This window comes from Hipposideros armiger, unplaced genomic scaffold (assembly GCF_001890085.2).
Source record: "Hipposideros armiger isolate ML-2016 unplaced genomic scaffold, ASM189008v1 scaffold_479, whole genome shotgun sequence".
Classification (NCBI taxonomy): Eukaryota; Metazoa; Chordata; class Mammalia; order Chiroptera; family Hipposideridae; genus Hipposideros; species Hipposideros armiger.
The window spans coordinates 945,507-958,718 of NW_017731829.1; the positions used below are offsets into that span (position 1 = coordinate 945,507).

Genomic DNA, 13,212 nt, shown 5'->3' on the forward strand with positions numbered 1-13,212 from the left:
CAAAAATGTGAACTTCCACAGCAGAAAGGCTTTTCAAAAGAAAGGGTTTATTGGGTCATTGTTAGTAAAAAAGAAAGAAGGAAGAAAGGAAGGAAGGAAGGAAGGAAGAAGGAAGGAAGGAAGGAAGGAAAGGAAGGAAGGAAGGAAGGGAAAGAAAGAAGACCAGATCCTGACGCATGGCGTCTATGAACTACCCGCAGCAGTGGCGGGTGGCAAAGCCAGCACACCCAGATCCTGGACTTGTTGGGAGTTTTTATACACCGAATAGAGGGGAGAGAGATGTACACTGTTTTGAAAGAATTCACACTGGCTGTAGACAGAGGGGGTGGGGGAAGGCAAAGCGGGGCACAGAGCCCACAGGGCAGAAGTGTCACTCCTGTGGTTGGCCGTGGGCAGCGGGTTGGAAAGCTCATCTGCCAACGAGCAGAAGCTCCTGGGGCTGGGTGGCGCCTGGCGGTTTCCTCGTTTAGATAATCATGGAACTGGCCTCCTGGAAGTTCATCCAAAATTCCAGTATACACTAGGAGTGGGAGCCGTCTTTTGTCGGTTTGGCCCTGCAGTTGTTCCCGGATTAACCCCTTCTTGCCTCCTCCTTGGACTCTGGCCTGCGATAATTTGACTTAGGACGTCTTGGAATGTTCTCCTTGTCAGTACCAGCGGGCAGAGGCCTAGGGCCTCACGTTTCCCCGGCCTCGCCGACATCCCTCACCACTGCTTTTCCCTTATTTGTCGCCTTTTCCTGCCAAACTCCGCTTCTCGAAGGGGACCTAGCTCATTCCGGAAGAAAACCAATTCTTAGTTATTTGGGAATCGCCCAGCCCTCTTTGGCATTGGCCACCCCCAGCTGACGTTGGTGTGAAGCCTGGGCTGCGGAAGCAGATCAGTCCCGCCGCCCTGCCTATCAGACCCTCTGGTTTCTGTTGCTGCTGCCTGTGCCCAGCAATGAGCCGCCTTTGGTGGGAGTTGGCCAACCCTGAGTAAGTGGAAGGTGACAGCGGCACAGAGAGGGTCTCACGGTGGCTCTACTCTCTCCGAGGCCAGGAGGGAGGACATGGTCAGCAATGCCTGCGTCCCTTCTCCCCAAGAGGCCAGCTCAAAGGGAACGGGAGCGAACACTGGCCTTTCTTACATTTCCCGGGGCTACTCGCCTGGGAGTTGCACAGGGCTGCCAAGAAGCCTGCAGAACCTGTTCTTTTCCTACCCTGAAACCAGGACGGAGCACACAATTTGTGAGGCCTGCTGCAAAATGAAAATGTGGGGCCCCTTGTTCGAAACGTATTAAGAATGTCAAGATGGTGACAGCAGAGCAGTAAACCCAGAGTGGGACACTTCTCAGTACAGGGCTTGTACAGAAACAGGCTTGTATTTTGTCTGCTATTAGCCCACTGTGTGACCTTGGGCACGTACCCTACTTCTCTGAGCCTCAGTTTCCCTGATTATAGAAAAGAGTTAAACTAAATTACTTCCTAGATTCTCTTTCACTCTAACATGCTGATTCCAAGTTTATTTGCCACTAAACTGAGTCAGGCTCTCAAGACATAAGATGAGGAATCTCATCATGGGAGATGACCACCTATTGGTGCCTCTCCACTTCCACTCCCCCACCCCACAGGCCTCATAGGGAAAGCCAACACCCTGCCCACCAGTCTTTGTGGGATTAGCTGATACGAATAACAATGAGTCCAAATCACCTCAGAGGAGAGGCCTACACACAGCGTCCCACCCCATGGTGGCAGCTACAGCTGTTGCCCAAAGGGCACCGGCTGTCAGGCCAACCCCTCTCAGAGGACATGACAGCTGCATTTTTGCATCACTAATCTCCAGTCCAGGACTGCTGACTCCCACTCCCCCCTCCTCCCACTTCTAAAAGTTCTCTGTGAAGGTCACCTTCATCAGAACACCAGGAGACTGTGGAAAATGGCAAATTTCTCCGTTCCTTCCAGATCAGGGTCTGGGGGACAGTCCAGAAACCTGCATTCCCCAGAAATTCTGAGGAAACAAAAGTGCTCCCAAGCATTGGTGAAATGACAAAACGACATTCGCCAGCATTTTGGACAGCATAGCAGAGCCATTTTCTAGAGCAAGTTGGAGGCAGGATTTGGTTGTTGGCTGCCTACCCATCGGCAGTTTATCTGATTAATGGCAAGTTTAAGTTCAGTTTAACCCGCACAGCTGATAAACCAGCCTTGTAACCAGCCCAGCAAGCTTTGCCCAAATTAACAACCCTATTTCTGGTCTTTCTTTGGGGTCTGGACTCCTCTTTTTTTTCTAAAGACTTCTTCCTCAAAGCCAAATAGTAATAATCAAAATAATAAGCATCCACGTTGCATTGTATTGATTGAGCCTCTCTGACACTCAAGGCATTGGCCTTGTTCATTTTCAAAACTCTATGAAGTGGTTCTATTCTTTACCCTCCCCCCAGCCTTTGGAGATGAAGAAATTGAGTCTCAGAGGAGTTAAGTAACTTGCCCAGGATCTCACAGCTGTGGGGCAGTGATGGGGTTTTGAAGCTGTGGCGAAGGTTCTGACACAGGGTTACTGTTTGCATCTAGGTTAGATCCCAGGCTGCCTTTCTTTGTGGCTAAGTGATGCAATTCTGAACAAAAAGATCCTTTGTGCTGGAGTGGCTTTATTTCTAAAGATTGGTAGTTTAAAGCACGCACACCCTGTGAGCAGGAATAGAGTGTCGTTGACTGTGCACTGGGGGTGAGTGTCAAGGGAGCCTGTCCCTCAGACAGGTGGGCAGGCTCTGCTGGGGGAGGGAATTTCACACTGAAGCTTAAAAGGCCACAGCAGGAGTGATGGATGTCCCCCACCTCCGATAATACCGTCACCAGGCCCCTCGTGACCTTGGAAATTTCTGAATTCAGTCCCTGAGAATGGTGAAGTAGTTACCAGAACACACTTTCAGCCTTTGGCATAACTGTTAAATCAGGAAGTTTTGTTTCAAGATACCCACTTCCTTTTCCCCTATCAAGTCACCAGACACAAACCTATTCTAACTAAGGCGACATTCGCTTAATGAAATGTCCTTGTCCCCACCTGCCTTCCCCAATCCTGGGGTCCTTGCTTTTTAAAGGAGGGTAGTGTTGTCCCAAGTGAAGCTTTGAGGATGGAACTTTAAATAAGGGGTAGCTGTTTAGGGACCCCAATTCACCTTCTCTGAAGAAGTGGGTGCAGTGAGCAGAGGCAGCTGGGGTTGGAGACCCAAAGACCTTGGTTCAAGTCCCAGCTCTGTCACCCACCAGCGTGGTTGTGTCATGCTGGTAAATGATGACAAGTGACGAGCACGCTGAAGTGCTTGCTGGGTGCCCGGCGGTGTGGTGCCCTTTGTGAGCTTGTCTTCTGCAGAGCTCACGCGCATCCTAGGAGGGAGCTACGTGTGTCCTCACTTTAGAGAAGAGAAAACTGAGACTCAGGAGCAATGAGCCATCTGCCGAAGCCACAGGGCTGAGGAAGTGGTGAGGCTACGACTCATATGGCTTCTCTGACGCCATTGCCACGCCAGTGTCGCCCAGCACCCTCCTTTCTGCCTGGGTTCCCCCAGCTGGGGGAGAGGGCGGTGATGGGGGCCCTGTTCTTTCCCCAGGGTTGCTTTTAGGTTCAAGTAAAATAATACCTGTGGATGTACTTTGGGAAAACAAAGTACAGGCCCATGTCAGGCGCTGGCGCCCCAACTTTCTGTAACAGTAGCTGGCTCTTGTGAGATGCTGGCTTCTCCCTGAACCAAGAGCAGGGCAGCTATGGTTACTGCGATGCATTTTTGGAGTCTCAAGATGGTGGAAAAGTCGCTGCCTGGAACAGCCATGAAAATGTGGCTGGACAGCCTCCCCAGGGCATCCTGTTATTTGCATAGCATTGCAGTTCAGGCAAGGGGCCGTCCCCAGCCAAGGACGGAAACCTGCTCCAAGAGCCTTACTACCTACAGGCCCGGAGGCGGGACAAGGACACTCAGCTGACACAGGGAACATATCATGGGTCGCTGCTGGGAGTGGGGTGGGAGAGGCGACGCGGGCGGCATGCATTATTGCGGCTGCCTGGGGGGGGGGATCCTCCAACTACCCTACCTATTGTAGCCTGTGTTCTCGTCATCATGGGAAAGAGGGTGGAGAACAGGGAATTCTTGTGCTGGTTAGTAAGCGTCGAATATAATAGTAGGAGACAGACAACAAATAAATGAAAAGAGGATATTGAGAGCGAGACGTACTGTGAGGACAATAAAACAGGGTGATATGATAGAGAGAGATGGGAGGCCCGCTCTGGAGGGGGTGATCAGAGAAGGAGGTACACGTGAACCAAGATCTGAGTCATTCAAAGGAGCCAACCAGGTGAAGAGCTGGAGGCGCTGCCTTCTGGGTGGAGAAGGCATCTGATGCAAAGACCCTGGGTCAGGACCAAGCTGGCCAATTTTCCAGGGATAGGAAGAAAGCCACTGCAGCTGTAGGGGTGTGAAGAAGGCTGAGGGTAGTAGGAAGTGAGGATGGAGAGGCCGATGGGGACCAGATCATGGGGGCCTTCCAGGCTATGGCTTTGTTCAGAAATGCTTCATAGCTGAAGGTACGTTTGGAATCATGCTTTTAAAGAGAGCGAGAGGTCGTTCCTAGGGTGGCCGGGAAGGAGGCGCTCTGAAGGGGTCACGAAACAGAGTTGCTATTCAGAAAGCAAACCATGAGCTGGGCTGTGGGCAGACGACCCTCGCTAATTGCTCGCCTGCCTCTTCTTCCTGTGTCGCAGCACCTTGCCCATAGGGAGGAAGGGGAAATGCCCGAGCTCGCTGTACATGGCCTGGCTGGAGACGCTGTCCCAGGACCTCAGACCTCCGGTCCTCCTGATCCGAGGAAACCAGGAAAACGTGCTCACCTTTTACTGCCAGTAACTCCCAGCTTGTCCATGCCGGCCTGAAGCCGAGGGTGCGTGGGACATCCACCTCTCCGAGGAGATGAGACTTACATCCTGTTGCACTTTAAACAGGAGCCTCTGATAATCTGACTGAAAAAGCTGATAGATTTCCAGACTTTGGTGGGACCCCACTCCCATCGGACACATCCTCTGGGCTTTGTTTTATGGGCTGGAGAAGCAACAACATTTGACGTTGTGTGGAAAATGCTCTGGTGGGTCCATATTCCTTTTAATTTCTTTTGATTTTGATTACAACAAATTAAGTTCATAGTCTTTGATTTATATATAAGTTTGAGTAAGAGTGCTGGGTGTGTTTCTTAGCAGTTTCTACAGACCTTCCCTGGGATACTCCCTAACCATGCCTCCCTCCTCCTAAGGTCAGGAGAAGGGGCACCCCCTAACACACACACACACACACACACACACACACACCCTGTAGCCCTTCCATGAGGAATGCAGGACTCTTGGAACCTCCATAATAATGCAAATTTCTTTAACCATCTCTCACTCCCTTCGCTTTCAATAATAATGTGTCTTCAGTGTTTTGGCTGGTGCTCTGATAGATCAGGGAATTTCAAACTTTTTTGCACTGCAACTCACAGTAAGAAATAGATTTCACATTGAGACTTAGAGCAAACACACACTGAAACGAAAGTGTCACAAAACAATACTTATCCTTACTCTGGGCAACATGCTCTGATATTTTCTGTTCTAGTTCTTTTTCTCCTTTGAATTTTGGTTGCAAGCCACTAAAATGAGTTTGGGACCCTCGAATGGGTAGTGACCCATGGTTTGAAAACCACAGCTTAGACTTTCCTTGGCGCCCTGCATTTTTTTCTACACAGCAGGGAGCCCGGCTGATGTGGAGAAAGGCCGTGATGGGCTTCACTGCCATTTCCCCTCATCCCAAGGGAAGAAAATGGAGCTAACAAAACACTCAGAGGAGGCATATTGATGCTGGGCCTGTCAAGACAGAGCTTCCAAGGAGGGACAATATTTAGGGAGAATCTTGGAAGGGTGTTCAGTTTCAGATTTTGTTGGGGCTAGAGGATGGAGGTTTGGTGGGTCAGGAATGGAGGAGCAGAGACGGGGTATAAAGATGGCAAGACTGGGCTAAGAATCAGAAAGCTTCATCCCCAGCTCAAGACTGGATGAAAGGATAGAGGAGAAGAAGCCACTGGTAAGCGATAGAAACAGAGCAAGTGGCAGAGGGGGCTGTGATGTGGGTGGTCATAAGATGGGGTCAGAGTTGAGAGAGAACCCGAGGAAGATGGCCCTTGCTCTTATTAAGGTTTCAGGTTCCTGTAGATTGAACACCCCTAGAGAGCTTACACCAACCAAGCTTGGATGCAAGAGCAGAAGGAACATTAAGAGGTGTCGGTGTTGATGGGTGAGGTTTCCTGAAAGGGCATTTTAGCTCTAGACGTACCCACGCAACACAAAGTTGAGTTGGCAGACACGGCTGGTGGGGTCTTTTCCAGTAGCACAGGGGTGGCTGATGGAATGGGGCATCTTTGGATCTGGTCGGCCCCCTCCAATCCCACTGAAGCACCCACTTAGTCAGGAAGGCAAAAATCTCTTTGTTAGGGATAGGGCCCAAAGGACGTCAGCATTAAATGCTCCGCCCCACTGCAGCGACCAAAGGCTCTGGGCTCCCAGGCTGTCATAAGCCCCACTGGCCTCTGCTCATCGGGACCTGCTGAGAGACACTGAGAGCCTGGCTGGGTTCATTGGGGACGGCTCCTTTGCTCCCCAGGGGCCTCAGAAAGGGGCCTGCCTCTGAGCCATTCAGTGAACCTGGGACCAACGCCCCAACCTCCACCCCCAACTCAATCAGGGAATGCTTGTCTTTCTAGAACCACATGGAAAGCCATTTCCGGGCATGTGAGCGCTCCCTCTCCAGACCTCAGGGAGTCCTTGATCCAAGAACAGAAAATGCTTTGGCTTCAGGCATTTAAAACAAAAAAATAAAATTTTCACTCTGTTGGAAACTGAATTTTTAACAATGATGATAGCTTTGAAAAACAAAAAAAGCCTTGCGTTAACAGTGAGGTCAAAACAATGAAATGAATAAAAAGTACATTCACTCAATCAACAGAATTTATTTGTATAGGAACACATTGTTTTTCAACTCTGCTGTGTGTTTTGGAAAAAACTAACTGTATTGTTGTTTTCAACCCTAGATTGAACTTTTCTCTGAGATTCCGCTGGTTCTGTAGGTTATATGGCAAGATTTCTACATAAATATTTTCAGGAGACACTTAATTTCCCTTTGCTTATCTTACATGTGTTTGCAGACTCACAGGGAACCCGTTTTCTTTAGTTTTTATAAAAGTTCCCAGTATTTTTAACCTTGCCTCAAACTGAGAGGTGGAGAGGTTGAGTGGAAAGAGCCACTGGGCAGCCACCAGGAGAACTGGATTTGAGTGTGTCTCCCCCCAAACCTGGCTGTGTGACCTCAGATATGCTCCTTAACCTCTCTGGGCGTCAGCCTATGGAATGAGACAGTTGGACCAGAACTGGTGTCACTAGCCAGCTGGCCAGCTGATGACTGTGGATTGGCCCATGCATGGCTGATCAATAGTGTGGGTGCTGGGGGCGGGGTGGAGAACACATTCTTCAGTCCCCCCATCCCTTGGCACACCCCTTCCTACTGCCCTGCTGTGTGATCAGGGCCTCTTAAAGGCTCTCCAAGTCATTGCTGGGCCTATTGGGCACTAGGACAGTAAGACATTTCAATCCACAGTGTGTCTCTCTCTGTGTTTCGATGATAAAATGCTCCACGTTTATGAGTTTCAGTGGTAGGAAGTATTATCTGTGTCATTGTCCCCTTGCACTGTGCATGGAAAGCCTGACCCTCAGAGGGATGGGTCATCAGGGCTGGGGCCCTGCCGCAGCCAGCAGCCACACTCGTCACCACAGCCGGACTCCTCACTTATCTCCCCTGGACCCACTGCCCAGCGAGCTCCCAATTTTCCGCTCCAGATTCCTTATCCTCCTTAGCTCCTGCCCAGACTTGTCATGGCTGTACAATAAATACAGTACAGCCCATTTTTCATCCAGGAGGCTCTCTGAGCTCCACCTCCCAGGCAGAAAACTGTGGCCTCGCTAGGACATGGAAAGCCCCGTTTGGACTGGAATCCTTTTACAAACCTGCCTGGCCTCTCTCATATGGCAAGGCAGAAGTGGGCTTCACAGGGATGAGAGCAGCTGAAACGTTCCAGAAGACCGACCTGGCTGGAAGGCCCCCAAGTACATGCAAAGCAGTCAGGTTTCGCTTGTAGCTCTATATAGCTCAGGCTGTCAGAAAAAAATGCTGCCAATTTCAAAGTGTTCACAGAACCGGGGCCCAGGAAAGCCCAGCCAGTGTCTTCATTGTAATTCCCCACTTGAAGTGAGGGTTAATCCTCTGACCGAAAGCTGACACATGCCATGAGTGCCCTTCCTGAAAGGGAGCCACAACATATTCAGTTTCTAAAAATGTGGAGAGACAGCCTTGAGAAGAGCCACCTGGCTGGGAGGCCAGACAGCAGAATGCCACACAGATGAACGACAGTGGCAAGAATGGACAAGTGATGCTCACGCCAGCTTGTGAGGGAGATACAAAATGAAACGGGAGATGTTCAAATGTCCAGTCTTGGAGAAAGGTGGGGTTGGTGAATGTGAGGAGGTTTTGGGAAACAGAGCAAAGTGCGGGGAGAGGGGGCTGGAGCCTGTTCACAAAGAACCAGACCCTAGCGAGAGTTCCTGCTAAACTGAGTGACTGGTGTGGCCTGGGGCGGGAAAGGCAGACCTGACCATGTCAGAGGTGAGAGGGTTAGAGGGATGAGTGGACATGTTTGGAGGGCCTGGTTAAGAGGAGAAACCCAAAGTTGAATAGGAGGGCTGAGCAAGCAGGATTAAATTCATGGAGGAGATTTAAAAGTCGCACCATTTTTACAAGAATGTTCCTGTAAATGATTTCTGGTGTCTTAAGCATCTTCGCCTTAGTGCTAGGTCTAGTCTGAAACCAGCTCGTGGAAGCTGGGTGTTTTGCTAAGGGTAAAAGGAAAGAAATTAACACACCTTCAAAATTCTACTTAGAGGACAGCAAAGATTCTGTGCTCATGAAAACATACTATGAAACTTAAAGTAAATGAATTTTTTTGTTTTCTCTTTAAAGTAAAATGCTGGACTGCAATCAGATTATTTAGACGAGGGAGGACAGGAAGCCGTGATGGGGAAATGGGGGCTTCTGAGCACACCTGGGCCTCAGCCATGAACCAATCTTCGTTACCAAGCCCCTTTCTCTCCTGCTTTATTTCTGCAATGTCTTTTTTTTTCTTTCCTTTTCTGTATTTTTCACTTTTTCTTTTTTGGACTATCCTAGTGCTGGTCTACATTTCCTCTTGAAGTCGGGTCTCCTGGCCCCCAAGTCTCTCCCACTCAAACCCAGACTCCGTAATGATGCAAATCCGTGCTGATTCTGATCGTGTCCTGTCTACTGGTCAAACACCTCCAGTTGCCCACAGATGAGGCCCACACTCTCAAGGGTTACTATGCAAAGTCTTTCCTGAGCTGGTCCTAAGAATTCTTTCTAGTCTTACCTCTCGCTGACGTCATTGTAATTTAAAAAGAAAACCTGTACTTACTGTCACACTTGACTGGTCATTTCCAAGCCTCACCCTTGAACCAGTACCAACTTGGATGCATCAGGCCCGGTTTGGTAGGCTTGAAATGGGACCCAGATGCCCATCTTATATTTTTTTACATATTTAGTTGAGGTATAATGTATATGTAGTGAAATGCACAAATCTTAAGCTTGATCCATTTTGACAAATGCCTATGCCTGTGTAACCCGTACCCTATCAAGACACAACATTTCACAAGCCCAGAAATTTCCTTCATGCCCAGTGTTGTGTTGGTAAAAGTTTAACAACTGATTCCCTGGGGGGAAAGCTCTGCTTTGTAGCCTTTGCTCATCTCTGGTGTTAATATCCCCACGATGGCCAATGTCAAGCTATCAGCGTGATGTCACTGAAAGCAGCGATGGGAAGAGCAGCTCACAGTTGGTTCTGTCTATACAGACAACTTCAGCACGCCATGGGCCTGCCCCTTCCGGGTCAGCCTCTGCCACCCCCACCCCCAGGCAACCACTTATTGTTTTCTGTCACCACAGATTCATTGTGCTTGTGTTAGAGTTTCAGGTGAATGGAGTCATATAATATGTATGCTTTTTGTCTGGTCCTTTTGCTGAGCATGGTTTTGAGGTTCATTCATGTTACTGCGCGTGTCGGTAGTTCGTTCCTTTTTATTACTGAGTAGTATTACACTGTATGGGTACAGTATAGTGTGTTTATCCAGCCTCCTAGGATGGACACCTGGACTGTTCCCAGTGTTTGGTGCTATTATGAATAAAGCTGCCGTCAGCATTCTTGTGCAGTCTTAAATTCCTTTGGGTAAATCCCTACAAATATGATGTCTGGGTTGTAGGGCAGGTATGTGTTTACGAGAAACTGCCATGCTGATTTTCACAGGGGTTGTACCATTTCACACTCTTACCAGCCATGTAAGAGAGTTCCAACGGCTCCATATCTTTGCCAATACTTGGTGTCATAGGAATCTTCATTTTAAAAAAAAGAGTTCCTTGGGTGATTCTGTTTCACAGCCATGATTGGGAACCACGGGACTGGACTCATTACAGTTCCCCAAATATTAGTAGCTAACATTGTTACATCATTTAAGCCTCACAACCACCCTATGAAATTGATACTATTATTATTACTGTTTTATAGATAAGGAAAACTAGGTACAGAGAGGTTAAGTAATTTGTTTAAGGTCACATAGCTCACAAGTGGCAAAAGCTGGATTTGAAAACAGGCAGTCCGTCTCTGGGTCCATGAGTTTGACCACTGAGCTATACTTGCCCATACAAGTTCTGTAGACAGGGACCCTATTGGGCTTAATCAATAATTGCTGCCATTATTATTTATTCAAATTCCACCCAGCCTACAAAGTTCATCTCAAATTCTACCTCTTCCATCAAGTTTTCTGTCTCCCCTTTGTCTCCTCCTGCCTCTGTGTGATTCCTCGATATAATCATAAGTCCTTCAGAAATATAAGAGACCTTGGGGTTGTCTTTTATTTCTGTATTTTTGTAGTGTCTTATCACCACCATTATATTTGTAAGGTCACTGAGAGCAGGGTCACTTGTGTTTATCCTTCTATTCCTGGCACTTTTGTTGACTTGAATTTAATATTTTTCTAAACATGCTATAGGCAAAATCACCAAAGTCCTTTAAAAGGCGCTATCTTGTTGGAACATAACCCCAGAGGGAATCACAGAAATTGGATTGCCTTTTACCTAGGAAAACAACAACACCCCTTTACTCCCTTACTACCGAGCAGACATGGATGTGCTGTCTTAAGGGGCCCTGATACTTGTCACTGCAGTCTAGAGGAAACTATGCTACGAGGCATACTTAATTTCTCAATGAAGCCGTTATCTCCTGCCTGGCTGTTGCCTCGAGGGCCTCTGATTGTTTTATCTGGTCTGTTTTATCTGGTCTGGTCCCACTGGTCAGCGGCTAGCTAGTTGCAAGACTACCAGATCATAATCAGCCGTTTTCTTCCATGCTGATGTATGAAAAGCAGGACCAGCTACATAATTTGTGGGACTCAGTGAAAAGTGAAAACGCAGGACTGCCTGTTCAAAATTTATTAAGAATTTTCAGATGTTGACAGCAGAGCATTAAACCAAGGGTGGGAGCGATGCCCTGATGAAAAGAAACAAAGCTTTCCTGGGTGACAAAAAACAACCCCAGAGAGCTGAGCGTGGGGACAAATGATCTCCAAAGCCCTCCACCTCCCTTCTTAACATAAAGACAGCTGAAAAGATGCCACTCCATGTTCTGTCGTACGTTAAGGCCAACTGTTACGGGTTGAATCATGTCCTCCAAAAAGATGCTGAAGTCCGAACCCCCAGCACCTATGAACTTGACTGTCTTTGGAAATGGGGTCTTTGAAGATGATGATCGTTAAGATGAGGTCATTAGAGTGGGCCCTAACCCAATAGGCGCAGCATCCTAATGAAAAGGGGAGAAATTGGGACACAGAAACAGACACGCAGAGAGAGAAAATAATAGGAAGGCACACACTCGGGGAGAATGCCATGTGACCATGAAGGCAGAGATGGGGTGATGTCTACCCACCGAGGAACCCCAAGGTGGCCAACAAACCACCAGCAGCTGGGCAAAAGGACGGGACAGCCTCTCCTTCCGAGCCCTCAGAAGGACGCGAACCTTGCCCAAGACCTTGATCCCAGGCTGCTGGCCCCTTGGACTGCGAGGCCACGCGTTTTGCCCCGTTTGTGGCACTACACCCACCCACCAGGCGGGGCGCCTCTCGTCACCCTCCCGCCCTGGCCCAGCTCCTGGCACACCTGGAAAAACAGATGTCCCGACAGGATTGGAACAAGGACAGGGCCGGCACAACGTCAGGTTTTTCTGTTGTTGTTTTTTGAGACCGTTTTCCCTACGCGAGGGAGGGAGAGTCGACTTCAGAGAGGCCTTTGCCGTCATGTTTTAGAACACTTGAGAACCATGCTCTCCTCGTCTCAGCCCCCATGTAAAGGAAGCGAAGGTTAGCAGCCCATAAAGTGGGGCCCTTTTGGGAGTGTCTCCAAGTGTCAGCCGGGCCGTGTTGGCCCGCTGGCCATTCATAGGGGGACGTCCCGCACTTGGAGGTGTCACATTCAAGTCTGAGGCCACAGACGACTCGGCCACGGCAGGTTGGCCGCCTCCATCCTCAGCCCCAGGAAGAACCGCCCTGTTTCCTGTTTGCCCTTCGAGGGAGCCCTTCCGGGTGGGCTGCCGAACAGGGTCAGCCCTGCAGTACTTGGAGCGGACCCCAGGGTCGAGGTGGGGAGGCCTCCCCTGTCGGGCCGGCCGCAGGGGGAAGAGAAGCAAAACGGGTCTTGACGCCCGGGGTCAACTCGGGCGCGGTGCTGCTTTGTGAGGAAACAATTTGCAGAGGCTGCCAGTCCCGGAGTCGGCCGGGATGATCGTCCCCAAGGCGCCTCAGGCACCCGAGCTAGGGAACAACCTCATTTCCTCGGGACGGAGGGTCCCAGCGGACCACAGCGCCCCCAGACATGGTCCCCCGACCCCGGCTCAGCCGCGACGCGAAGTGACGCAACGGCGTCGGGTTGCATCAGCCGCGCCCACGTGCTCGGCCCGCCTCTGCCCACGGGCCCGGCCTCCGATTGGGCCACGTGGGGGCAGTGGCCTCCGCATCAGCCAATGGGCGGCAGCCACAGAGGGTTCTGGCTGCAGC

The 13,212-nt window shown here is 49.7% G+C and overlaps 1 protein-coding gene across 2 annotated transcripts in view; it reads left to right on the top strand.

Moving 5' to 3' along the window:
- The window catches only part of SLC12A3 (solute carrier family 12 member 3), a 32,176-nt gene extending 27,007 nt beyond the window's left edge, over positions 1-5,169 (top strand). For both annotated transcript variants that reach the window (XM_019666837.1, XM_019666836.1), the window contains exon 26: positions 4,735-5,169. In XM_019666837.1, coding sequence (XP_019522382.1) covers positions 4,735-4,876 — 142 coding nt within the window. In that variant the 3' untranslated portion in view covers positions 4,877-5,169. The remainder of the gene's footprint in view (positions 1-4,734) is intronic.
- The last annotated feature ends 8,043 nt before the right edge of the window (positions 5,170-13,212 follow it).